Source organism: Corapipo altera, unplaced genomic scaffold (genome assembly GCF_003945725.1).
Source record: "Corapipo altera isolate COAL_440 unplaced genomic scaffold, ASM394572v1 0, whole genome shotgun sequence".
Taxonomy (NCBI): Eukaryota; Metazoa; Chordata; class Aves; order Passeriformes; family Pipridae; genus Corapipo; species Corapipo altera.
This window is the reverse complement of record NW_020884872.1, coordinates 87,946,215-87,973,974: the sequence shown is the minus strand read 5'-3', so window position 1 is coordinate 87,973,974 and position 27,760 is coordinate 87,946,215. Positions and strand designations below refer to the sequence as shown.

At 44.8% G+C, this 27,760-nt stretch overlaps 1 protein-coding gene across 2 annotated transcripts; it reads right to left on the bottom strand.

Annotated features, from left to right (window-relative positions):
- Window positions 1-49: 49 nt before the first annotated feature.
- On the bottom strand, window positions 50-27,720 carry GDPD4 (glycerophosphodiester phosphodiesterase domain containing 4). Of its 2 annotated transcripts, XM_027669138.1 has the most exons (16): window positions 27,501-27,720; window positions 21,400-21,606; window positions 20,701-20,804; window positions 19,858-19,951; window positions 14,729-14,788; window positions 13,516-13,614; window positions 11,262-11,355; window positions 9,558-9,703; window positions 8,986-9,068; window positions 7,971-8,121; window positions 7,075-7,299; window positions 6,101-6,258; window positions 4,017-4,164; window positions 3,217-3,299; window positions 1,558-1,640; window positions 50-1,085 (listed from the first exon to the last, which is right to left on the bottom strand). In XM_027669138.1, exons 2-16 carry the CDS (start codon window positions 21,580-21,582, stop codon window positions 1,054-1,056), a joined length of 1,743 nt encoding a protein of 580 aa, XP_027524939.1. In that variant the 5' UTR covers window positions 21,583-21,606; window positions 27,501-27,720; the 3' UTR covers window positions 50-1,053. The 2 variants fall into 2 exon arrangements, with proteins under 2 accessions (XP_027524939.1, XP_027525013.1); XM_027669212.1 differs by lacking the exon at window positions 14,729-14,788.
- Between the last annotated feature and the right edge of the window lie 40 nt (window positions 27,721-27,760).

Genomic DNA, 27,760 nt, shown 5'->3' with positions numbered 1-27,760 from the left:
AAGACTACTATTTTCTTTCCCAGTTTGCCAAAATAAGAACAGAACAGGATAGGAGAGTTAAAATGTATTTAAAACAGCACTTGCAATTTACAAAAAATGTATCCTTATTATCTGTTCAAGTAGAAAGTTATGGCTTAAACCTGAGAGATGCTTACATCCCCCTTACAGAGCAGGGCATGGACCCCCCTCCCCACTGTGTGGCAGCAGCCCCTGGGAGAAATGAAAATCCAAATAAATCCTGGGGTGTTGTACAGGTATACAGGCCTTCCCAAAGGAAAACCAAACAGGATACTTGGTGGGACCAGTTCACATGCAGCTCAATCTTTCTGAACAAAAGTGGTGTGTCATAGTCTCAGTAGCTACCTGGCCAAGGCACCAAGAAGTCCTTCAGCCCGATGGTAAAGTTATGCCCTCACCCACAGCCAAGGGGAAGAGACTGTCTTGTTAGGGTCTATGGCAGGGCCAGAATGAGGAAAAGGAAAACCAAAGCTGCCTCTGCCTGCATTACAGAAAGGTACAGATATTATTAACCCAGGCAGCAGCACCTGACCATCGTGGTGGGGCGAGTGTGCTCTTGGGGGAGGAGGAGACCTGCAAGGAGGGAGAGAGGGAGGGAGGTAGTGTGTGGAGAAGAGGCTGATCTGGTAGGAGAAACCTGAGCAGCTGTGAATGAGGAGAACTGCAGGATGCTCAGATGTTTGCAGCATGTGTTAAACACAGCTGTGGAAATGAAGGCTTACACACGGCAGGAATGATTGCCCTATGGGACGCCAGTGGTCTCAGGGGTAAATAGTGGCTCCCGTGTAGTTGCTGCATCTCACCATGGCGCACAGTTTCTTCATGGCTGCAGCTCCATCCGTGCTCTCCTACACCCCAGGGATCCCTGCCAGGCACAGGAATCTGAGAAAAGCTGTAGGAGAGGTGGGCTGGTGCTCATCTCCAGCAGAGGCACGAAGGCAAATGGTTCCTCCTCATCAGGTAGATCTGAGCCCCCCATAGCTGGTCTACCCAGTCTCATTGGGATGTCAGGTCCACGTCCCCTCTCTGCCCATGTCAGGCCAGGACGGCAGGCATGTCACTGAGCTCTGGAAAAAGGGACACAATGAGCTACCAATACAACTGCATTTGCTTTGACAGCCATCATGAGCAAATAGAACCTGGCTGAAAATGCGTGCAGCCCAGGTTGGGTCATTTTGCCTGGATGATAGCTCCATGAGTGCAGAAACATGGTGCATTGGAGAGTCCTCAGCCAATCCCACCCTGCCTTGCAGAACCAGGAATGCTGAGTGCCTCCAGGGTCTCTTTTCACAGCTGCATAGAGCAATGAGTATTGGTGGGGACATCTGGAGGCGTATGACCCAACCACTGCTTGAAGCAGGACCAGTTGGACTGAGCTGCTCAGGGATTTGAACACGGAATCCTGCCACCTACATCTGAGGCTGAGATAACCCAGAATGCATCCTTCATCATAGTATCACCAACCCAACCACCAGGATGCCAGTGCCCCCACAGAGACCACCCTGTGCAGGATGCAACTGCTTTCCTTGCCCTGCTCACCTGTCCTGAACTTGTTGTAGGTGCCGCTCTCTAGCACCGGGTTACTCTCCTGGGCACAGCACAAGAAATTCCGCTCTCGCCACCTGCATGGGGAAAAGCACCTGGGTCAGGCCACTGCTCGCTGTGGTTTTCCTCACAGATCCCTGCTGTGGTGGACACCATTTTCCTACTTTGTGAGTGCAGGTATTTTTGGATTTTCTCATGTCCTTACCGAGAAAGGACTCCAGTGCACGACTGATGTCTAAGCATCCACACTTCATGGGTGCAACAACATTTTGAAGGCAATTTTGTGATTAACTCTGTTTTCTCAGAAAGATTTAAGAGCTCAAAAGCCCCAGAAATGTTTGCAGCCAATGGGTGTTAAACAGCCAGGGAAATTTAAAAATCATGATTTTGGTGTGTTCATAAACTTGACAAAGGAGACCATGCAGGGCACTGAGGCACTGCTGATGGCCCTTCTGTCCCAGCAGGGTTGGGAATGCCCTTGCTGCAAGGCTAGCAAGCCTTGTTGGTTGGACCAGAAGCATCCACGGGGTCTGGGAAATGCACACATAACATGAACACAAGCCTGGAGGAGACAGGCATGGGAAGGTCTAATGGTGGTGCTGATGTTTTACAGGGGTGATGGTAAGCCAATGTGCAGCCTTGAAAACAAGGTGAAAGCTGCTAAAGCAAGACCTGAGGAGAACAGAGTAGTGTAAGAGAGGAAGGAAGGGAGGGAGCCACTTTGCCTTGGGAAGGAAAAAGCCTGGATGCCCAACAAACATGCTTGTACAGCTGCTAGTTCATCACTTTGTAAAACGGCTACTAATTCATTTCTTCATCATCCAGAGCAATATTAGCACTCCAACATTTTCCTGTGCCAAAGCAAGTCACAGTTAACAGCAATCCAGACTGCTCACGCAGGAGCTTCCCAAACCTTTTGCTTGCTGTCACCTGGAGCACAGTTGTGCTGCCAGCACCCTGCAAAAAAGGCTCACCTGGACTGGCTGCTCTGATCCTTCCACCCACCAACAGCCAGCTAGCTGAAGAGCTGAGCCCAGCATGTCCTGCTTTCCTTGGGCACTACTGGGATGAGAGCATAGGCACATTTCTCATACAACTGTGGCAGAGCAGAACATCCAGCAGGACAACATGACCTGCTGGAGTGAGCCTGTTCCATGAACCCCAGATTTCCTGATTATTTTTGGCAGAGTGGAAGGAAACAAAATGTGTGTGTGACACAGATATTTTCATCTGGGAGGATGGATTTCCTCAGAGGCTCTGGCATATGCAGACCGAGAGACATGGAGCACTCAAATATTAACAGAGAGCTTTCCTTGCAAATTAGTCCAATGAAATATTGTCTAACTAGTAATAATAATCAGTTCCTTTCTCAGTCCATCAGCTTTGATAACTGGTTCATGTTGCTACCACAAATCCACCACTTCTCCACTGAATCCTGAGGGGGAACAATGCCTGAGATACCAAAATGGAAAGGGAAAATGAGAGCAAGCAGGAGAAGCAGAGAGGTTTGGGGGGACTTTCAGGGCTTTCTCCTATTTCCAGAAGGGAAAGCTAATGTTCTCAAGAGTAGTTTTAACTCTTCAGGTCAACTGAAAGCATCCCTCCTTACCTCCACCTAGAGCAAAAGATCAGTTTAGGATGGTCAGTACTTACCAGTGCAGAGCAAAGATGAGTGAGATGAGGAGCAGAGAGGTCAGATCTGTCAGGATCCACATGATGTTGTACTGCTTTGGAGTCTGGAAGAAAACAACAGAGGTTGTGTTCCAGCACCAAGGACCATAAGATATGCAAAAGAAAGTTATTCAAGCTTTTTCTGCTGCTCAAATATGGTCATTCAGCTGATTGGTTTGCATGTGCAGTAACACCTCTTGGGTGATCAAAGCATTTTGTGCCATTTTGAAGTGGCCACTCACCACTGGATGTTGGTGCCAAATCATCATTCTTCATAAAAGCAGGTCTATTGTGTAGCCAAGAAGATGGTACTATATCACAGTGAATATAACAGGGACCTCTTGTTTGTACAGGCAGGCCCTGTACTTCTCTCTGTTTCCCCCCAACAGTAACATCAACTGGTGACATCTCATTTTCTCTGGCAAAACTGCCCTTTCCTGAACTCCACAGAGGGTCTGGGGTGGCTCCTGCTCTAAGTCTAAGAGCATCTGAAGATTCATTCTTGAACTGGACCTCCACCCAACCTTAGAATGGACTGAAACGGTGCAGTTCTCTGGATGGGAGCACTGTAAAATCTACTTCAGGAGTGCGAAGCCAGTTCAAAGTCCTTAGGCTGTAAGGACTCTGGTGAGACCACTGGCCCAGGTGCTTCCTAGTCCTTCAGGTTGCCCAAGGCAAAATAACAAATATAAAAATTATGTGAAAATTCCTCCCAGCAAAGAAGGATTATGAACATCCCAACCCTACTTCCCACTCCCGGGACAGAGAAGAGTTTCACTTACCATGAGGAAGAGTGGCTGGCTCAGATTCTTCAGCAAGTGGACAGCGTTGGTGGTCACAGAGTGTGCCCCCGAGCACCATGCCAGGGAGAAAAGCCATGGCTCATTGACCACATAGAAGTTGGTTGTGATGTTTGCCTCGGCGTATTTCCTTTAGAAGACCAAAAGGCAACAACCTTCGTTAAGCAAGGAGGTTAGTACTTCTTTTGGGCTTACTCAAGGACATTCAAGAAGATGACGGGAAATTGTTGTAATTTTCTATAGGAAATGCTTACTTTAGGACCTAGATAAGGAACATAAAGGAAAGCCAACCAGCCAATAATTAATCATTAACAATTGGTTGATACAAAATAGCTGAATTGCTGTAAACAAATGTAAACAAATGCAGATAAAATGCCCAAAAGGTCAAAACTTTCTAACCCTTCTGCCATATGAATCAGTGTAATGATGTGTTTTTACAGGAGGCTGTAGCCAGGTTGGTGTTGGTCTCATCTTCTAAGTAACAAGCAATAGAGGAAATGGCCTCAAGCTTCACCAGGGAAGGTTTAGATTAGATATCAGGAAAGGGTTAGCAAGCATTCTAATGGGCTGCCCAGGGAAGTGGTGAAATCATCACCATTACTTAAAAAATGTGTATATGTTGCAGCTAGGGACATGGTTTAGGGAGGGTTTGGCAATACTGGGATAATGGGTGGCCTCGATGACCTTAGAGGTCTTTTAAATCTAAATTATTCTGTTATTCTATAATCTCCCCATAGGGTGTTCAAAACCACCTTGAAGCTGCCACTCAAGTTTGTTATGTTTGCTGCATGAACTCATAATTTCTCAAGTTCTTATAAGCTATTGAAACTTAATATGAAGTAAGTTCATTCTTACTATAATGGTAAAATAATGTATCATCAATACCAGCATTCATAAATCTACCTAGGATCTACCCAGAGTTTACCCAAATGGATCTACCTAGGATTTTTTTCAGCCTTTCAGCCTGGAAAAGAGAAGGCTCTGAGGAGACCTCAGAACAGCCCTCTAGTACCTAAAGGGGCTACAAGAGAGCTGGAAAGGGACTTTTGGCAAGGGCATGGAGTAACAAGACAAGGGAGAATGGCTTTAAGCTGAAGGAGAGGAGGTTTAGATCAGACTTTAGGAAGAAATTCTTGACTGTGAGGGTGATGAAGCACTGGAACAGGTTGTCCAGAGAGGTTCTGGAAACCTCCATCCCTGGAGGTGTTCAAGGCCTGGATGGGGCTCTGAGTAACTTGGTCTAGTGGAAGGTGTCCCTGCCCATGGCAAAGGGGTTGGAACTAGATGATTAAGGTCCCTTCCAACCCAAACCATTACATGATTCTATGGGTTTAGATCCTGTGCCAATTATAACCAAGAAAGCATGAACTTTACTCTCATCCAAAGGATTAGAGTAATGAAGATTCTTCTTCATTCCAACTTGTTTTTCAATGGGTCTGTGCATTGGAAAGAGAAAAAAAATCCTATTTAGAAAAGCAGAGCTGGACAGGTAAAGCTGGGGGGTTTCTGGTGATTTCTGGTGTTTTTTTCCCATGTGAGATAAACATTTTGAAAACTCCTGTAATGAATGTAGAGCCTTCAATTGTAGAAATGACATTTTCAGTGTCTCACATACAACAGAGTACTGGTATTAATGGAGACAAGAAATGACATCTCCAAAACGCCAGCAACAAGAGGTTGATGGTCTCTCACCACAGCATTATGCATTTACACTGATGTTTGTGGAAGAGCCATGGGAGATTGAATAGTTGTTCATTCTCCACAATTCAGTGTTGGTGGGACTGAGGATGGCATGAACAGAAAGACAAGAAATTAGGAGACTGATCCTCAGATCCTGGTCAATATGGAATTGAGGGCAAGAGGAGTAATTACATGTGCCACCTCTTAGCCAACAGTAGAAGTTTGTCACCCCTAAAATACACCAGAGATGGCCACTCGACCTAAAGGACCGCTTTACAAAATTCTATAGATTCTGGAACCAGTCACTGGAGGGAGACATTTCCCCACGCATGAGGTAAACATAGTCCAGCTGCAGTCCAAAGACAATAGTTGGGCCTGAAACCTACCGAATATCTTCAGCGGACATATCAGTGTAGACCAGATTGAGTTTGACAATGTTGTTCTTTAAGAGGTCTTCAACTGGTGCCTTACTGCCCATCGTGTGCTGAAATCCAGGAGCAACAGATTGAACAAAGGACCTCATGTTGTTATTCAACCATAGGACCTGCAGGCAACAGGAGGAACCAGTGAACTCTCAGCAGAAGAATTCATGCCCCTAATATTCCCTACTGTAAAGATAACATCTTAAGGGGCTTAACCCAGCCTATCAAATGACATGTTTCTCCAAACGATCAAAGAAAGAACATTTGTACGCAGGGTTAAAACTTGCAAGATATTTTCATCAAGAAATAAATATCCAGTGTTCCTTGCTTATCAATTGGTAATCAGTGAGTACGTTTCACACAGCCCAACAAAAGATGCGGTGTTGGAAATGAATGAAAGGACAGCTTTGGTTTATGAAAAGGCAACAGAAAATATTCTGTTCTTTCATTCTTCCAGCATGGAAGAAAAAATCTTCAGCAGATACAGATCAGCATAACTCCCTGGACATCAAAGGGTATGTAACCTGATTCACATGAGTCTAGCATTCATCCACTGCCAGAAGGATGAAGGCAATAAAGGTTCCCAATTCCAATTCTGTATTTTAATTTAAGCCAGAAGTTTTTATGCAATATATAAAACAAGCATGGGTAACAGGGAGTAGACTGACAATTATTACAATTATGAAAGGGTGCTGTTTGGGGGCTATATACCAGCATCAGCTGGTATATAAACTGCCGTATTTCCTTTTACTGTCTGGAGAGTTAGACCATTTTGTACCTGATGAGGAGCTAATAGCAGGAATATACTCCAAATAATGCCTTTTAAAACAAGAGAAATGCAAGGGGCCAACTTTATGCAGGTGAAGTCATGCAAGGTATGACCCCAAGATCCCAATTTGGAGAGCAAGAAAAAGAGATATGGAGTGAGGTCACCCTACCAGATGGGGTCTAATCCCTGACTCCTTGAGAATGACTTCCAGGGTTCTACTGATCCACAAGTTCCTGTAAGGATGTTTCTCTGGAGGGCGGTAGAGATCAAATATCACAAGTTTATCGTGACTGTCTGCAAGGCGCAAGAAATCACTTAGCTTGTAAATGGACTGATTAATTGCCTGGTTTTGATCTGCCTTTGACAGTGAGCCCATGAATGGAAATGGTTTGTCCTAGAAATAAAGAGATACCAGAAAAAAAGGAAATCAATCAGGCAGTTTGCTCTGGGATTCAGCTGTATGTAAAAACCTCATATTTCTAAGAGGGAAAAGGTTTGATATCGATCCTCAACAGGTGGGGATATTTTATTTTGCTTATCTCTTCTACATAAGAAATGGAGGAAATCAACCCAGGCTGTGATGACACTGCTTCTGGGACCTAAATTGCATGGCTCACAGATAGCTCTACCATGCTTCTCTGTCCCACCTTGCTAGCTCTTAATATTATGCACAGCACATTACACAGGTAGCTTTTTTCTTCTCCCCTCAGCCCATGAATTCTGCTGCTACCATGATAAGGTGACACAAGAACACCAACCAGCCAATTGTTGTAGGTCTCCTAAGCCTAAAGGCACACTGGAAAAAGCAGAGACCCAAACTGAAGGATTTCTACTGACTTCTCTGAGTTTTGGAACAAACATCCCTCCTTTAACACTGATGCTGTTAAGTAATAGGCATCTGGTGTCTCTTTTACATCCAGCTGGCGATAGTCATAGAATCACAGTATCGTTTGGATTGGAAAAGACCTTTAGAGCTCATCCAGTCCAACATTTTCAACTGGATCAGGCTGCTCAGAGCCCAATCCAACCTGACCTTGAATGTTTCTAGCCCTTTATGACACTTACCTTAAGGAACCATGTTCCAGCATTCAACTTCTGCAGGGTATCCCAGGAGAATAAAGCAGCATTTTGATCAGTGTCATTAGGGTAGACCTCTTTGATGTTAGTTGTCCTCTTCAAGGTGTCGTCATGCATGAGGAAAGGAACCCCATCATAGCTGTTGAAGAGCAAGAGTTCAGGTCACCTGGGGTGCAGCTTCGTTCACAGCATGAGCAGACTCATTCCAGGTCAGAAGAATATGTGAGCCACCATGAATGCAGCAGTATGGCCTCCCTCAGTGCAGAGGGTGCGATGGGGAGGAAGGCTGAGGATCAAAACACCAGTTTATTTTCAGCTTAAATACTGCTAGGTGACCTGTCTGTGCCTCAGTTCCTTAGGAGCAACATGGAGATGGTGACCTTTGGGCTTTGTGGCAGCCAACCCCCACAAAAAATCGATAGTGACTCATGGTTGAAATCTCTTTTTGTTGACATCAAAGTGTTTCTATGGTTTTCAGAGGACTGAAATCTAAGTAGACAGTGATGGAAATGCAAAATTTTCTCTTATAGAAAGGTCTAGATAGGTACAGCATCTAAGCGTCAGTGTTTTTCCCATTCAGCGTCTGGAAACTGCTCATCATGCACAGAGTGTTAGCAGTTCATGGCAATGAGTCCACCAAACAAAGGCAATCAAAGATCTAATAATTAGGACAATGCTGTCACAAGTCTGAACACAATTTTCTGTTGGTTTGTAGACCTGATACAACCTCCATTGTGACCTGGAAGTCAGACTAGAGTAGGGACTTTTTATACTCTGTCAAGCATGTAAAATATACTGTAGAAATAATGATTGCTAAATCAATAGCCGCAGTTTATTGACTTGTCTGATAACAACCATACCCTACAGCCCTGCCATCACATGCCAACTGAAGGGCCCTGTCTCAGCCATCAGTAAATCCTAATTGCCTGGAGCTGCCTATCTCCAAAGCAAACTCTTAGAAGAAGCAGCATATGTTCTGTGAGATGCAATGTTTTCCCCTCACCTAATGGTGACATCTGTCTCAAGACCATCCCCACCATGCTCAATTGTCTTCTGAAATGACATCTCAGTGTTTTCTGGTGCTAGCTGAAAAAAAAAAGTGCGTGAGCGGATCATTTTCAAACACACTCTGGAGGACTCTGTAAGTACTATCTGTCTTTTTGTAACACCTCTGGCTTTTATTAAGGGAGCATCATTATATTGTTAATCTACTGTTTGTTTTCTTCACTTTAGCCAAACCCATCTTGTTGTAGAATCATAGAATGGTTTGGGTTGGAAGGGACCTTGAATATCATCCCATTCCAACCCCCGTCATGGGCAGAGACACCTCCCACTAAACCAGGTTGCTCAGGGCCCCATCAAGCCTCGCCGTGTCCCTCAGGAACAGCATTATCCTTGTAAACAAACCCATGCAGTGAGTGATGCCTTTGGTATGTAGTCCCAGCCAGACATGTCTCCCCTTCCACCCTCTACAGATTTCATGCGGGAAAAAAAAACCCAAACAACAGAAGATGATGATGAAGGTATCAGGACACAGGAGGAAGAAATTACAAAAAACAGCTTCTCCAGACCTACCATTGGTGCTCCACGGTGTCCAATGAGGGCTGGCTTTGGTCCAAGTGTTCCCATCTCTCTGATGCAAGGAGAGTACATCCCCAGAGGTATCAAGAAAAGAAAGAGAAGGATAGCCAGGTATGGACCAATAATTATCACCTGAATAACTGAAAGAATTTGAAGGAGGAAGGCTAGAGTTAATACACAAGGTAACGTATGAGTCTGCCTTGCAACCTGACTTTTAATACAACCCTGCAGCTAAATGGCTATTTGTCCCATCCCTTTTTCCATCCCTTCTTCCCCTAACTTTCACTTTCTCTCCAAACAATGCAAACCAGGAAAACAAACTGGTCAAAGCAAGGACACAGGCTAAGTCAGGACTGCAGGTTTTATGCTTTAATTACATCTCACTATGCCTTACAGCAAGACATGGCCTTAATTTCTTTTTCTTTAGAGGTGGTGCAGTGAAATATCCTCCATCTCTAGAAAAACAATCCTCAACAGAAGGATGCTAATTTTTTTCTTGCTCAGATAAGAACAAGCACCATATTGAAGTTTCATTCATACTGAAGAAGAGGAGGAACATTTCTCCTTCAATTATGTTACATCTCCTTATGGTAAATACTTCCCTGGTTTATTCACATTGTTGATAGTGACCTCCTGTGTGTGACCTGGAGAATCCTACAGACTCTAAGATCATGGATGCACCTCAGAAACTTGCCAATTCATTACCTATGGTCTTCTCTGGAGTCTGTTAACACATTGCCCAAGAGTCCCAGAGACCCTTCACTTCAGGAACCAAAACAGTTTCTCCAACAAACAAGCACCTATGCACCAACACGTCTTTCCTGAATGGGTACCACCACCTCTCTGCACCTTGTGCCAATGGCTCTGAAGGAATCTGAGCTTGCACTAAGATGATGATTGAGCTAGGAGTACATCAGGCATGATGCTACGTAATGTCTAGGATCCCTGCATATTGTCCCCAGCTGTAGTTCAGTAATAAAAATACTGGACTGGAAAAAATTCTTTCACCAGTCCATTATGTCTGTGATTTTTATTGCAAATAACATCTGCAGATGGGTATCATGTAGACAGTTTTGGCTATATGGAAAGACAAGATCAGAGAAAAACAACCAGTCCCAGAGTCAGGCTCTTCTGCAGTTGTTCCTGGCATCTGGCTTTGTCCTTACAACATATGGTCATACTTCCTAGAGGTGGACAGGAACTTCCCATAACGCTAGGAATTGATCAAAAAGCTCTTTCCCCTATCTCAGCTGGCTTCTCCTGAGATATGCTGATCTGAATTGGTTTGACTGACTGGACTGGAGATCTCTTCTGACACAGCTAAGCTGTGTACAGCAACCAAAAATCAGCCAAGAGAGCTGCCACTGGCAGCTTTCTCCTGCAGAGGGCTAAACAGATTTTCACACATCACTCAGAACATGGCTGCTTCTGCTAATCTCCTCTGTCTAAAGACAGGTTATTGCCTCGGTATAGGGCAAAACTGTGCAAGGGGGTATGCAAACCATTAATGCACTGGGACAGAAACAGGACAGTGCACAGCCCAAGCCCCAGCCCTGCTAATTTCCCTGGAATATGCAGAATTTAAAAGTCTCCTCCAATGGAGAGCAGGTGTGGGAGGAAAGGGCTCCTGAACACCTCTTTTCCCATGCTGATATACATTTGTGGTCATACAGGGAGCAGGAAGCAGAACTGCTCTACCTTTCTTATCTGCTCTGATGGCATGAACAGCCACGGGCCAGGACAGGAGGACCATGATGGCGATGGCCCCTATGTGGAGATAGGGAGCTGTGATCTGGCAAGAAGAGAAAAGCATTTTAGTCAAAGGATGAACCGTGGAGACACATGGAAACAAACCCCAGCATAGTTACAGCCCTACACCTGGATGGGCTCCTGCTGCAGATACCAGCAGTTCAACCACTCTCTCACACCTGTGTTGGATCCACCAAATACTCAGAATTTGGAGGAGAGACTGTGGCCCTGGCCAGGCCAGAGGGGAGTGCTCCTTAGGCTGAGGAATGCTTCTTACTGCTTTCCTTTCTTCTAAGTCAGCTGAAGGGGACACGACTATCCCCATCCATGAGGACATGATTGCCATTACTGTTGTGCCATAATCTGTGAACATCTTCCATTTTAACCCAATCTAAACTAGTCCAATCCAATCTCATCCAGGTAATAGTTATCTCCACACCACACTGCAGTTAAATTGTTAAACTGATGTCAACAAACCTGAGTGATAAACTGTGGTATTTACATTTGTATGAAACTAACTATTGTAGCATAAGAGAAGCAGATATATTATATAGTCATTAGATTTGATTTCTTTACTTCTAAAGATAAAACAAGAAGATCATAAGCTAAGGATCACTTCTGTGGTTATCATGAATGCATGAATAGAGTTGGAAACCAAGCAGCAATAGTTTTTGTACAGACTCTGAATGGTTGTTGGTATGACACTTTTCATAAAACTAGGCATATCTGAGCAAGAAACCAGTCCCTCATTTTCTCATGCTCATCAGAGCCCTGCAGTGAAAGTTCCAGCTAGAACTGAAAGCTATTAAGGTATGTGCTAGGGAAAAAACTATCTAGATGCAAGTCTTTCCTCTTGCTTAGTCCTGATGCTGATTCTCTAAGCTGGAAAGGTTGGAAAAAAGCATCAGTCATTGAGACATGTTATTGCATGCGATACTGTCTGCCTCAGACACTTGATACCAATAGCTCTCAACCAGAAGCAGGATTCAATTGCACAAACAGAGGTGCCATCTGAGATGTCCAGAATACATGAGATAGATTTGCAGGGCTAATGGATATGACACAGCATCTACAAGAGTTTCATGTCCTTTGGGAACAGCAGTTGGAGGCCATCTCAAAGGGCATGGACACCTGAAATAAACAGCACTTGTGGGGAACCCAAAGGCTCTTATGTCTCTTCCTCATCCACATCCCCTGGTGTCTGTCAGCGGGAGGAGAAGCTGATGGTTTCTCATGACCTTTGCCACTGCATAGACCAATGGTTAGCAAACTCTATAGAGCAGGAATGTGCAATTAACCACACCCTACAAACATCACATCTTTGGTTCCTCTTCCAGTCTATTTGCATTGCTCTTCCAGCCTTCACAAGCACTAAGCCCCATAGGGAGAGGTAACAGACCCAAATAACATGGAATCATAGAATTGTAGAGTGGTTTGGATTCTGCAAAGCAGCTGTATAGTCAAAGGCTACGTACTTCTTCCTTCTGAATACAAGTGGGGACCTGAATGTTCAGATACTGAACAGCACTGGGCAGCTCTTGCCTCCATCTTCAGATCTGGTGGGAGTTGTGGAGGCATCAACCAAGCACTCTGACCTCCTGCATCCAGCACGTTGTCCCACCTGACACCAGCACTCTCCACCTGCTCCCTAAAAGCTCAGTGCTGTCCTGCCCCAGGAGATGAAGCTCTTCTGAGTCACAAAAGACTGAAATTGTGCTAATGCTAAATCTGCTGTAGTGGCAGAATCTGATGAGAGAGAAAGTTCTTGCTCCAGTAACTCTACCAGCCAAAGGGGTCTGATTTACCTGCCCTGAACAGCTGAAACAGGGGGGAAAAATACCAAACCAAACCAAAGTAAAAAACAAACAACCAACCCCTCCCACAAACAAACAACCAAAACCAAACAACCAAACAAAAATAATAAAAAACAACAATTTAAAAAAAATAAAATAAAAAAAAAAGGCTATGACTTCCCAAACTGAGACACATAGCTTGAAACTCAGCCTCAGGTCTTGGTTTCCTTTCTCCCAGTAGGAAATGTTAAGTCATAATAAAAGTTTACTCAGAACCACATACCCTGACAGGAAAACCAATGTGAAAAACACCCACCAGAATATCTCCTACAGAATATCTTCTATGAATTTTCACAAAATATTTCTATTCACACATTGTTCTTTCAAACAGACCTCCCAACTCCTCTTACCTGGAATGACAGGCGGACAGTTTTCCAGTGATCTCCCCAGAGTACAGCTAATGCAAAGAGGCATGCGATAGAGAAGCCCAGAACAAGAAATGTACCAATCTGGGGACACAAAGGAGTCATAAATCAGCTTCAGCATTTCTGCACAGGGTGTGCCATCCATCTGAGTCACAGGCTAATTTAAGCAGCTTGGTAAATTGTTTAGGATGCATGAGATTGACTTCCCCAGTTCAGAGAGATTCAATGGGACTAAAACTAGACCAACAATGCTATCATTGTTTTTTCTGTATGGCAAGACTGATCTCAAGAGTTGGTTATCCAACTAAGCCAGCCCTCAGGACTCCCTCTATAATCATTGGATAAAGAGGAATTTCCAGAGGTGATCCATTCCTGCTTGCAGTATGATGGAATATGCCTCTCTCAGTTGATATGGATGCCTTACATAGCCCCAAGAATTGCTTAAGGATGATGATTCTAAGATGTAACTTTGCAGGAACAAATCTCTGAGGATTTATTTTTGTGCCTTCAAAACTCCAGGTGGCATTTCCCAAACCGTAGAATAGAATTAGAGAATTAGAGAATTCTACCGTTTGGGTTGGATCATCTAGCTCCAACCATGGTAGGGATGCCACCCACTAGATCAGATTGCTTAGGCCCCATCCAGCCTGGCCTTGAACACTTCCAGGGAACCATCCAAAGACCAAAAGGCATGAGGCACCAGGATGCTTCAGAAAAGACGTATTTCTCTTCTGTATAGAGAGCAGACACTTTTTTCACTGTTGCTGGGGCCTGCTACAGAAAATCATGCTGTGCTTCTCCTGGAAACTTCGCTTTTGACTTCATGTTACCATATGTAGATGTTTCAAATATAGACATCTTCACCTGAATGAGTCACTGCAGGCACCTTTTAGAGTCAGTGGGGAAAAAAGATTCTTTGAGCGTGATTCATCCCATCTTAATTTAGGTGCCTATGACCAGCTGGATGAATTGCATCCTCAGAGGATTCATTTCCCTCTACTGAGTGAAAAAGGAATTTGAGTGATCAGCTCAGGTGGAGATATCATTCTTCTGGACATCTAAATCCTCATAAGATTAACCTCTTCCCTCACTTCCTTCTCTTCCATAGTATAAGAGGGTTTTCATGCTAAGAAATACCACAGACTCAATTAATTTAAAGCGCAGATTCGAGTTACCAGAAAGCCTTGACTCTCCCCACCTTGTGACTCCAGTGCAGGTACAGCTGCTGACCTTCTGCAAGCAAACACATCGCGAGGACCTGGGAAATCAAGAAGAAATTGTATGCATCCTGGGGGAAGAGGATGACGTGTGTTCAGTGAGGTACTTCTGGAATTATTTTTGCATTGGGAAGTTACTTTACACTAGGCCTTCCTGCACAATGTCAAAGCTGTATGCAGGACAGGTGCATGCAGAGAAATGTTTATTGCTACAGTAAAAACACTTCTGAAATGGCTAAGCACGTGTCAAGGCTGACCTGCAGTATCAAAGACTTTTTCATGGTTAACAGATAATTGGGCACTTTGGGGTACTCACTTTCAATGATTTTTCTTTGTGAGTACAGACTATGAAAGAGGAATGATGTCCACGGTCAACAGCTATTGTATAAACCAATACAGCACTAACCCTGATTATTTTCTGTGCATTGGTTGTGATTAGAGGTATATCAACCATGAGAGAGAGGCCAGGGAATAAGAAATGCATCCAAAGCAGCACAAAAATACAGAGCAGACAGCAAACAAGGCAATGCTCCCCCAGTAACCAGAAGGAATGCAAGAGACAGGCACACCTCAGATCAGAGAAAATTATCTTGGAGATTAAATGACTCCAGTTTTTGGTAGTTGGCATGTTCCTTCCCTCTGATGGGAAGTTGGAGCCCTTGGGAGGGGTTCCTGTAATGCATAGTGCAAACCCCAACCAAGACAGGGGACAACCCAAGATACCTTGAACACCAAGAAGCCAAGGATGAGGTAAGTCAGTCCATGGCTCTGATGGAGTTTCTTCACATTGTTCCAGACCTAAGCAACCAATGAACCTGGACATGAATTTCACCAGGAGAAGCACTTTGCTACTGTGAAAATGCACAGGTCTATGTTCAGGAGTCTGAATGCCTGGGGCGAGCTTCCTGACCACTGTAAAGGATAATTTGGGGACCAGTATCACCAGATATCAGGGCTTAAAGAAAACTACCAGTTAGTAGACATCAGTGCTCCATCGAGGAGGATCATTTATGATGCAACTCGCTCCAGACCTTAGGATAGTGGGATTGTATGAAAACAGGATGTATAGACTTAGGGGAAGAGGATCTTCTCTCCAGAAATGTAACTGCAAAGGAATGTAAGTTGTTTCCCACCCATCTACAAACACACTCTCTTTCCAGGATCATGCTGATTTGAAGGAAGATATAAGTCCAGGCTGGATGGGGCTTTGAGCAACCTGGTCTAATGGAAGGTGTTCCTGCTCATGATAGGGGGGTGCAAACTAGATAATCTTGAAGGTCCCTTCCAACCCAGACCATTTTATGGTTCTATGATAAACTCAGCAATGAGTACAGATCAGCCTTTAAGTGATTCCTAACACACTGAGTTCCTTTAATGGAATCCTATACCCAGTATATGATGAGTAACAGTGGGAGCAGTTCAGAGAGAACTGAAATACTGCTAGAGATCTTAAGTTATCTCTATTTAAATAAGCTATTTCGGGGGGAAAAAAATAAAGAAAAAAGACCCTTTGTTCCTTTTCTGCAAGCAATGTTACACAAAGACCTGGTCCTTGCGTACAGTAAAAAGCCAAACACTTAGAATATTCTGAGATTGAAGGGACCACAAGGATCATCGAAGTCCATATTCTGCCTCCGTATAGGATCACATCGTGTGCCTGAGAGCATTGTCCAGACACTTCTTGAACTCAGGGCACTCTGTCAGGCTTGGTGCTGAGACCACTTCCCTGGGGAGCCTGTTCCAGCGCCCAACCACTCTCTCGGTGAAGAACCTTGTTGACGAACAAGGACATGGAGGCAGGCACTTAAACACTCGCCTCACCTGAAACAGCTGCTCACTCAGATATTCACAACAGCTGGATTCAGGACCTTACATTCACTTTTTGGCAAAAAATACAGCAACTCAGAACTTGTCTGGTACCTTAGTCTCTGAGGGATGGAAGTCTGAAGTCACTTTTTGGATTTCGGTGTCAATTTGAGTTCTCTCAGTCTATGAATGGAGAGGCCACAACACATCTGAGCCCCTATACTTTGTACATTCACAAGTCACCTCCCCACCACCCTTAGAACAAACATGGTTGAACTGCAAAGAGGAAAATGCTATCTGTTGGTGTTCGAAAGTCTGAACAAGAAAAGATTTCTCTTCTCTGCTGAGCATGAATGGTTCTGTAATTAGACCCCTCAACTTAACCTTTTAGCCCTAATGGGGATGAGAAAATTGTCTTGGGGAGTGATTGAACAATTGAATTAATTAAAATCGATTGTCTGAAAAAATGACAATGATGCATGTGGATGGAGACCATCTCTGTACAGACAGCTAGTGCTAGTTTGTGCAGCACTTTCTTCAGCCACTTGTGGCTGGTGGTCAGAAGCATATATGCTTCAGAGGTTCACAATAAGGTTATGGAAGCAGGCATCTGGGCTGCGGCTGGGTGCCATCATTAAGAAAAAGGGTATGGTGTTTACAAACAAAACCAGACCAGCCACTGGTTGCTATAAAATCTTTCTGCTCCAACAAAGGCATCAGGGTGCTCAGTTTTCAGATGTGACAGGCTGCTCATGCAAAACACCACAAGAAAATATTGCCTAGGTGAAGGTCTCCAGTCCCTCCTGCAACAAGTGTGGGGATAGTCTCCATCCAACATTGTTCAACCAGAACTTGGAATATAATTCATTGTGGCAGCAACCTATTTGGCTATCAGTTATTTGAAACATATTAGATCAATCCAGCTATCATATAGTGCCCATGCTGACAGATTTATTTAGAAATGGAAGGGCTGAGTTACACTTACTAGCCTGTGAGGTTCCCAGTGTTTTGCTGGGTGGTCCATCAAAGCCTTCAGTGAAGGGAAAGCTCTGCAAACAGTGGTGGAGGGGTGGATTCCTGGTAGAGTCCTTCTCTAAAAGAGCCCTGCTGCAACGAGCATTGTCCAGCCACAGCTGCTACAATACCCTTCACGCTTGGAGACAGTGGGAGCATAAATTATGGCAGCGATGACTTTCCTCATTTCCCTTTCCTTCAAGACCTAATCCTATTCAAGGAACAGCCTCATGCCTCCCAACACCACTACTCAACACTGATGTATGCAGCAGTCTTGCCACATAAGACACGGTGGCATGGTGATGCAATCGATCAGGGCAAGTGCCCTTAGAAACACCAAACAGCTTTGGCTGGATCACTTAACAGTTTCATGAAATCTAGGAGAAAATGGAACTTCACTGCAGAGGTTGTCCTCAGAGCAGAGAAACATCTTCAAGTGTTTCTCCTGTTGTCTGATACCATCCAGACTATTTGTATTCTTTCAGGTTTATCCATGCTCACCCTTCTGAGGAAGGCAAATGTTGTCAGCCGCATTAGACAGAACTGAGAGGCTTGAGGAGAGAAAGAGGATATATCTACAAAATAAAGAGTGAGACCAGGACTGACCTAAGCCATGCAGGACACTAGTTTCACTTCATAACTTCCATCTTCCTTTCTGACTTTACTTTGCCAATCACCTGCCCTGACAGTTTGCGGTCATCACATTGACCCTGACAAAGACATGAAACTCCTCTAAGAAAGTCCACTGCTCAGACATTGGCTGTTGTTTGGATCCAGACAGAACATGACCAGGTTGACACACCAGCCCCAGGGGTCTTCAGGCTACTCAAGCCCAGGAAATCATGTGAAGCCAGTTTCAGTGCTATGGGGTTTGGTATGTTCCAGAGGTTGACTCCAGATCCACAACCTGCTGAGGTACAATCTCAGATGCATCTCTGTCACATGATCATCTCTGTCAAAGCTCCAAGTCGCCCAAAGTAGCATTGTAACCATCAAACCACCCACACTATTCCATGACCACTGGAAAAGCAGGTAGGCTTTCCTAAATAATAATCCCTGAGCTCCAGAGCCACCAGAGTGTTACAAAATCCTTGTAAGGAATTGTTCTTGTTTATCCTACTCAGAGCTCAGTTAGTCCACATCTTTTGTGATGTTATTGATTGCTGTGGGCATGGCCAAGCAGCTGTCCTATTTATCACTTTGGGGGGGGTTATTGCTAGCACTAGAATAAAACCACTATTTACTTGTACTTCAGTAGGGACAAAGAACCCCAGAAACCATTCGTGTTAGGCACTGCATGGACAAAGCCAAAAGACATTCCCTGTCATGAGCAATTTACAGACTGACTATATGATGACACATCAGAGAATGGGTAAGAACAGCAGGAATGAATGATAAAAGGTGGTTGTCTTGGTCACAGAGGTGAGACAAAGCCATAACCTCACTCTCAGCACCTGGCATTTCAAAATAAAAGTTGGAGCAGGCATGAGACTGAATGTGGACTCCAGTATCTGGAGTTAAACTGATTTCTTACCCTATAGTTCTGGATGCAGAAGGTAGAAACACAGGTGCAGATCTGTCTTTATTTGGGAGATTCCTTATGAGGGAAAGGACAAAGGAAAGGGATGAGTAGATAGAAATTTTAGGGAAAGTTTGGGTTTGATATGTTTTCAGTAAACAAAGCAGACAGCAGATTAGAACTGAAGAGAAAATTTAATAGGATTTGGAACAGTGAAGATTTCAGGAACCTCTTTCAGCATAAACTTCAGCAGCATTTTGTGACCATGTCTATAGTCTCTACCTGGAGAAAACCCTCCAGCAAAGCAGAGTGAGTCAAGGTAGATTCAGTGATAACATTCTTTTTCCTCTAAAGAACCCTTTTCCCCAGGATTAGAAGAATAACTCAGCTGTGATGACGTATCACCACCACTCAATGACTCAGAGCCCCATACTTCCCTGCTGCCAAAGCAACAATTTTTAGCTTCCCCTAAATCTAAATCCAGCCACTGCTGGCTCAGCTTTCCTTGTGTTCAAGGAAAGATTGGACACATTTATCAAAGGCAAATCATCAAAAGAAGTCTCAGAAACTATAACTGGCTCAGAGACCCCTGAGCTAAAATAGGTCATCTGCAGGTGGATATGGGGAGAAAGCACCATAAACAATCACTGTGTTCCAAATCTTCCCCAGGCATCCATGGTCTCAGGATCATATGGTGGGCTAGACTGAGCTTTGGTCTGTTTACTTTTTAGGACTACAAGTCAAGGTCAGCTTACAACAAGCACTACTTACCAGTAACAGTGAGATGTATGTGAACAAGATTGAAGCCACTATAAGGATAACAAGAGACCAGAGAAACCAGAAGCCCAGATTCCCATAGTTATACCTAGAAAGCAATAAAATATTGTAATAATGTTTGTGGTTAGCATATGGACTGGAGGAGACTGACAGCCCTGTTCCTTGAAATTCTGAAATTTTCAAAGCAATGAAACAAAGAAAGAGGGAGGGATAACCTACCACGTCACATGCAAAAGTGATTCAGAGCCTCCTTCCCAAAATTCCTGATTGCATTAACCACCAGACTAGTATACCTTATTATACCTTTCCTTCCCATAATATTTGAGCAGCTTTAATTTAGTTTTAGAGGGCAGATTTGCATAACTGTTGCCTACGTAATACAGAAGGAAAGGACATGCATAAATCTCTGATGATTATTTCTTACTTTTGAGTCTGGGAACATGGAATTCTCTTCCAGCAAGCTAGCTGGTGCAATGCCTCAAATTCCAGCCATTACATTTCTTCAGGTGGAATGAGGGGGCGGGGGAGAAAGGGACTCAGAGAAGGAAAGGAAAGAGTCATTTAGTCTCTTTCACTCACAATTTTTGGGATGATGATTCTCCCCTTTCTTCCAAATTCACACTTACACCTAAAAATTGTAGCCAAGCAAAAGGCAGAGCCTCTGAAGTCTCTGGACATTAAATTTGGATGCTGTAACCAAGAGTTTAAAATGCCAGATCTTTGCTTCATGGCTAAAGTGCCCTGTTGCAGCACAGATACTGGGGAGGGTGCTCATCTCTTCCCAGTCATCCTGGTGACCTGCCCAAGGGGTGGGAGAGGAGGAAAAGAGGTACTTACCAGTCAAAGTTGTTGTAGTCATTTTTCCCTTCACCCCACGTGTATAGAAAGATGAGAGAAAAGCAGAAAGCTCCAATGAGCAATGGGAAAAACAGGCATTCCCGCTGGAGAGGGAGAGGAAGGACAAGTGGTCAGAGCCTTGACTACCCCAAAGCAATCAGAGCAAATGGCAGGTACTTTTAGGCTGTCCCTAAAATATGTGGGTTGGTGTTAGAATTCTAACTGAAGTAAATATAGAGAGGAATTCCCTCCCTGTCCCTTGTGACCAGGGGAATGTCCTCAAAAGTGTACTCAGAGGCACTTGTTTTTAGGGAAAACTCGTAACTTCCCAAATGAACAGGATTTTAATTGTACTGTGCAGCAGTTGTCTTTGCAATTCTTACTGCACACTCACCCCTAATGTTACTTCTTTAAATTGATTCCATGGCTCTGAGATGTTTCACTAGACAGGAGGGTTTGGTGCAAAGTCCTTCCCTGCCACCACACATTTGGTAGCTGCATGGTGGCACATATAAAACAAGCTTGCCACGGAAACACAGAAATTCATGAAGCACTCAGTACAAAATTTAACAGCACGACAGATCTCAGTGGGCTCCAAATGATGTTGGGCTGGGATTGCATGACATCAACACTTGTCTGCTTGGACTGCCTTGGCCCTTTACAGAAATCCATGTCTGTACTGGTTATGAGCTAATTTACCATCTTGCAGCAACACTTCCCAGGCTCAGTCCTTTGGCGCTGGTACCGCTTCCACCGGCAGCTGTAGAACCCAGCCAGGCAGGAGATGAAGGGCTGGTGCTCATACCTCTGCAGCAAGCGCCGACGTACCACCTTCAGCTTCCCAAACTTAAGCTTTTTGAAGCTGGTGGAACTGGCCTCCATCTGAGGTGTTATCTCATCTTCCTCCTGAAACAAGACCACAAGTTTTACGGGGAGACTGTAGCCCCCCTTTCCTGTTGGGTAACCTTTCCATACCAGAAAACAGGGAGGAAGTTTCCCCAAGAGGATGCTGAGACCAGCAAGAAACAATGCTGAGGACACCCCACCTAATTTTATATACCAAACTGAGATGCCTAACAGAGAAGGACAGACATTGCAAATCCCCTCAGTAGTCAGTGGTGCTCCTGGTTATAACTTACATGCTCTGAATCACCCCTGAGGAAACCTCTGCCTCCTTTTGGCTATATAGGGAGCTCTGGGAAATGAATTCATTAATTTAAGCATTCCATGCAGACTTTAAAATTATGTCAGATGAACCTGAGCCTAGGCTTAGCCATGGGAATTATTCAACATCACTGTGACCTGTTTGAAACGTGCCATCAATTTAACTACCTCATATAGAAAACGCACTAAAATCCCCTCGGGTACACAGCTCTCTTATCCTGGCAAAACTGCAACACTGCAGAGACTGATCCCTTAAGAAAAAATTATTTCCTAGCTGAAATAACTTTACCTGGCACAGGTATTCAAGGATAGAAAGACTAGCTGTAAAGATATACATGTGGGAGATCTACTCGTAATCATAATTTTAAACAAAGAACTTGGTGGTAAATAGCAACAAATGTAGTTACAGTGAAGCAAATAGCACATAGTGCCAGGGAAGAGTGTTTCACTCAGCAGGGCACTATCAAATCTGCAAGGAAAGATTTAGAAAAAAAGTCTTGTGTGGACACGCAAAGAAGCTCCATTATACAGTTCTTTAGAGTACAAAGTCAGTCAGAGAGGTTTTTCTGTTGCATTAATAAGTGCCATCACATCCTTGAGTCTGTACCAACCATGTTCAAATCCAGGGACATCTGCTGCAAAGTCCCAGCTTACTACTCCAAATTTCTCTGATTTTTCTCACGTAATAATAATAAGAAGAATGAACAGTATGCTGCACTATACACATGAATGAAATGCACACATAAAGTGTTTGCAAATAACTCAGATCCCAGTGTGTCTCTACAGAAATCAGTGGACAAATCCTTGCAGAATGACATATCTAAAAAACTGACCCATTTGCAGAAGGCATGAATAAATCAGAGACATGGAACACAAGTTAAAACAGAAACAACGCACCCTTGGTACTCCTTCCAAATGCTCTAGCCTATTGGTAGCTGGAGTGCAAGGAGAGAGGATGAAAATGAAACAAAAAGGTGTTTCAGTTTGGACCACTACTAATTAAGCAGTGTTAAGTGTGCCATGTCCTGAATGCCTTCCTCAGACAGATGTGTCTCCCCATCCAGGACAGTCAGGGGGAATCACACACTCTTGGATATGATGGGGTCAAGCCATCCCTAGAAACTCAGCAGTACCAGATCCTGGCACCAGTAGGTCACCACTTCGTAAAAAATTGATCTCGTGTGGCAAGATGGTGATCCTGCTCTTGAATTCCCAGAGCACAGCTGGGGGGGTATGGGCATTATGCCATCTGTGAGTGATGCAGATGACAGCTGATCCAGCTGGTTTCATCAGCTGGCCTAAAGTGCACCTGGCATAAACCCAGCAATTACCAAGTTACAACAGCCACATCTTCTGAATATATTTGAACCTTCAGAGCTCTTACCAGAAGGTTGTCACATGCCACGGGGTTGCAGTATTTGTAACCTCCTATAAGGATCCCTAAAAACATGAGTTCCCCTATCATCGAAACACAGCATCCAATCTCACTCAGCTCTTTTTCTTCAGCAATAGGAACTCAGAACACTGGACTAAACCATTAGTTTTGCTGTCAGAGGGCCATGAGGTTTGTTACTCGCATTCCTGGGTGTGGGCACAAGGCTCACACATCAATATTTATCTATGAGCACACAGGGTTTGACAGCAAAAGAGATTATGGAGATCCTTGCCCACATCATCTGTCTGGCTGCAGCAGCATGTCAGTTATTAAATCTAGGTATTACTATATCCCTCATAAAATTGCCAGTGATGGAGATCCCACCATCCCTCAAGACAGGCTAAACTAGTCCTAACTAGCTTCTCTATTAAAAGCTGAGGGTTTTTTCCCCAATATCTGGTCTCTTGTGGTACAATCTAAGGATGTTATTTCATGTCCTGTTTATGCTGGATATAGCAAACGGCTTAAACTTTTCCTCTGTTACATATTTCATGTATTCACATGTCAATGCCTCCCCTTAAACCTTCTCTAGCCTGAACAATCCCAGCTTTTCTAGTGTTTCCTTTAGTTCACATTTCTTCCTCCCCAGACAGTCACCTGCTATTTGGGATTTCCCTTGCACTTCCCATGGGTTTTGGTACATGGTAGCCATAACAGGATGTGGTGAACCCACAGTCTCTGCAGGACAGACCTGTTTACCCATAGCACCGGCTACTTGATACATGCAGCATCCAGTTTCTCTCATGTATCAAACATCACCTGGCCTTGATCTTCTGAATGCTTAAATAATTCACCCTGGATTCTACCCCAGAAGCAAAGAAAAGGTGTTTTCAGTTTCATCATAGAATCACAAAATGGTTTGGGTTGGAAAGGACCTTAAAGATCATCTAGTTCCAACCTTCCTGCCATGGACAGGGACACCTTCCACTAGACCAGGTTGCTCAAAGCTCCATCCAACCTGGGCTCAAACCCTTCCAGAGATGGAGCAGCCACAGCTTCACTGGGCAACATCAGAACATCATTTACGCATCAAAGTACTTATAATATCACTATAATTAGAATTTAATGGACTCCTGCCTTAGTCTTTCCAAACAAGTCCCCTTTCCAACTCCAGGGGTTGTTGGGGAAGGGACCCTCCATCACAGAGGAGGCTGGGGAAAGAGGGAGAGACAAACACAACCTCCTGTCCACAACCCCCTCCACCAACCCTTGGCTCTCCCAAAAACATCAGGCTGGACAAAGAAGAGCAAAACACCTTTCTGTCTGGTATCTCCTGAACCCCCATTGGCTCTGTTGTCCAAGCAGTATCACTATGACAGTAAGACTTTTCAGTATCAAGAGGCTGAAAGGATGTAACTTACCCTCTGCTTTGGGCTCTCCCTTCTGCTGGCACAGCATCCCTCTGTCCCTCTTCTCCTGCCCTGTCCTTTCTTCTCTGCCAGAGACCTTTTCCCTGCTCTCCCAGTCCCCAACAGACAGAGCTACTTCGCCCAGCTGCTCCTCTGAAGCCTGCAAAGGGCCAAAGCACCCCACAAAGGCAATAAACCTGTGCAGGCCAGATAAATGTGCTGAAGCCAATGGTATGATGTTTAACAAGACCAAGTGCCAGGTCCTGCACTTTGGCCACAACAACCCCATGCAGCGCTGCAGGCTGGGAAGAGAGTGGCTGGAGAGCAGCCAGGCAGAAAGGGACCTGGGAGTTTGGATTGACAGGAAGCTGAACATGAGCCAGCAGTGTGCCCAGGTGGCCAAGAAGGCCAATGGCATCCTGGCTTGTATCAGGAACAGTGTGGCCAGCAGGACCAGGGAAGTGATTCTTCCCCTGTACTCAGCTCTGGTGAGGCCACACCTCAAGTACTGTGCCCAGTTCTAGGCCCCTCAGTTTAGGAAGGATATTGAGGTGCTGGAGCAAGTCTAAGGAAGGGCAATGAGGCTGGTGAAGGAACTGGAGTACAAGACCTATGAGGAGAGGCTGACGGAGCTGAGGCTGTTTAGCCTGGAGAAAAGGGGGCTCAGGGGAGACCTCATTACTCTCTACAACTACCTGAAAGGAGGGTGTAGCGAGGTGGGGGTTGGTCTTTTCTCCCAGGTAACCAGCAGTAGGACAAGAGGGCACAGTGTTAAGCTGTGCCAGAGAAGGTTTAGGTTAGACATTAGGAAGAAATTTTTTACAGAGATTGGAATGTGCTGCCCGGAGAGGTGGTGAATTCACTGTCCCTGGAGGTATTTAAGAAGAGACTGTATGTGACACTTAGTGCCGTGGTCTAGTAGACAAGGTGGTGTTAGGTCAAAGGTTGGACTTGATGATCTCAGACATCTTTTCCAACCTAGTTGATTTTGTCATTCTGTTTGACTAGGGAATGAGGGCTACTGTGGATGAAGTTGTCCCCTGTTCAAAAGAGAAACGGCTATGCATAAAAGACCTTGCAGTCACCTGCAAAATGCATTCAGAAATACAACCAGAAACCAGTGAGAGACCACTAAACACATTATACCACATCTACTGGGATAAGTGAGCTCTAATCCAAAGAAGAAACCACCCTTCCAAGCCCCAGATCATGACTTGATCCGAGACTTCTCCTGCTCCCTCTGGGCATACAGAGGGCTCATCTAGCAAATGGGAGCCTTTGAGCCACTCTGCCCCACAGCTTTGGAGACTGCTGGGTCTCTTCTGAGGAACGAAGCACAAGACATGCTCGAGGCACTAGACAAAAGGTGATGCTTATGTGGAGATGCAAAGAAAAGAGTTGACAGGGATTGGGAAGACCAGGGACAACTCATAAAATATTTTGGCTGCTTCACTCTGAAGGCAGTGACTCCTAAGAAGAGCTCATCTTCCTCTGCAGCTCTGCAAGATTCATGTGTCTGTGATGCATTTACACTGAGCTGTTGCTGGTATCAGCAAACAGTCCAGTGGCAACTCCAGGAGAAGTCCAGGAGAAATATGGCAAGTCCCATTTGAAGATAAGGAAGACAAAGACAGACACAAAGACAGTCAGAAAGGTGCTTCTCAACTCAAAATCTATTCATATATCCAGGTACTCTGTTCTTCACTTTATCTGTGTCTTTCCACACAAACATTACTCCTTCTCTTTCACCACCAAATCTTTTCCCTGGTTCCTGCCCTTGGGTCCATCTCTGTGTTCTCATGTAATTGTGCTTCATTTAACACAACCTCCCTCCTTACTCCTCAGCCACACTTCAAGTTCTCCATGACCCACAGTTCCACAGTTTGATCCTTGGTCACCAGATACCAGTCTGCTGTTACAGCTGGGACAAGGCATTCAGCAGCCATAACAACATCTCTCCCAAGATCTGGCTGATTTTGCAGTGCCTCAGACCACATCAAATATTGGCACAGTTTGAATTCACAAGTATCTGATCCTAAGAAAGATAAAACCCCAGTAACTGGACCCAACAACCACCTAAGGGTCAAACAACACTGAAACAGATGCAGAGGCCAAAACACAGGAGGTTAGGATTTGAAACAGTTCAGTCCTTGACAGGACTTAGCAAGAGGTTTCACAGTGTTTGCATCTAGATTTGAAGCACAGTTTTCTTAAAACTTAGAGATCATCTGCAATTCCTGCCCATCTCTACCAGGAAAAGTTAGACAGAGAAGGGAAACAGCAAACTTGAATCCATTCACTGGGAAAGCCATGGGAGCAAAGAGCAAGCAGGAAAACATGCATCAGTAGGGCACCAAAGTTTACGACTCCTTCACAAGTGAGCCATGAAAGCATTAACACATGTTTTTCTGCTCCATAAACCCCAGGAACCTCAGGTTTTCCCCTGGCAAACAGAGACTTTGCTTGCAGATAAGAGTCCCCATAATCGCAGGCAGTCAGACAGAGCTGCTCCTTTCCCACTGCTTCACAGAGAGTGATGAAAAACATGGGGAATAGCTGAGGGGGATGACAGAGGAAGGAGAAGGAGAGAAAAATCAGGAAACATATTCAGCCACACAGCCTGAACGCTGAAAGCACTGCAGAGAAGAGCTTGCTTGAGAGGCCAGTGCATGAGCAAGGATTAAAATCTCGTGTCTTTTTGGGTGATCTAGGGCTGGAGCATTCATCTTTCAAGGGATAAACAGCTACAGCAGCCAAATTTGCATTGCCCTATAGCTTTTTCCCTTGGGTCTTTCAAGTATTTCTTTCCTTTCCCCGGCATCTACCCAGGTTTCTCCCACACAACATCTTACAACGCAGCAAGTTGTAAGACACGCTCGACGAGGCGGCAGCAGCGGCGACCGAGGTACGTCCGGGGATGAGGGTCAGGTCAGGCTGTACGGGGGAGTTCCCGAGCTCAGGGGCACCCGAGCAGCAGCAGCCCAGAGCCTCGGCAGGGCCGGGAATTTCACGGCAGCCGATCGGGCGAGGAGCGGGCGGGGCCGGGAGCGCCGCGGCGGTTTTAAACCGCTGCCGGGAGCGCGAGGGACCCGGGGCAGCGAGCGGGGGATGC

Coding starts and splice junctions, on each gene's coding strand:
- GDPD4 (XM_027669138.1), bottom strand. CDS start 21,582: ATGGAGGCCAGTTCCACCAGCTTCAAAAAGCTTAAGTTTGGGAAGCTG. Junction 13,615..14,728: donor ACCTGCACTGGAGTCACAAG/GTGGGGAGAGTC, acceptor TTGTGTCCCCAG/ATTGGTACATTTCTTGTTCT. Junction 1,641..3,216: donor CTCATCTTTGCTCTGCACTG/GTAAGTACTGAC, acceptor TTCCCCATGCAG/GTGGCGAGAGCGGAATTTCT.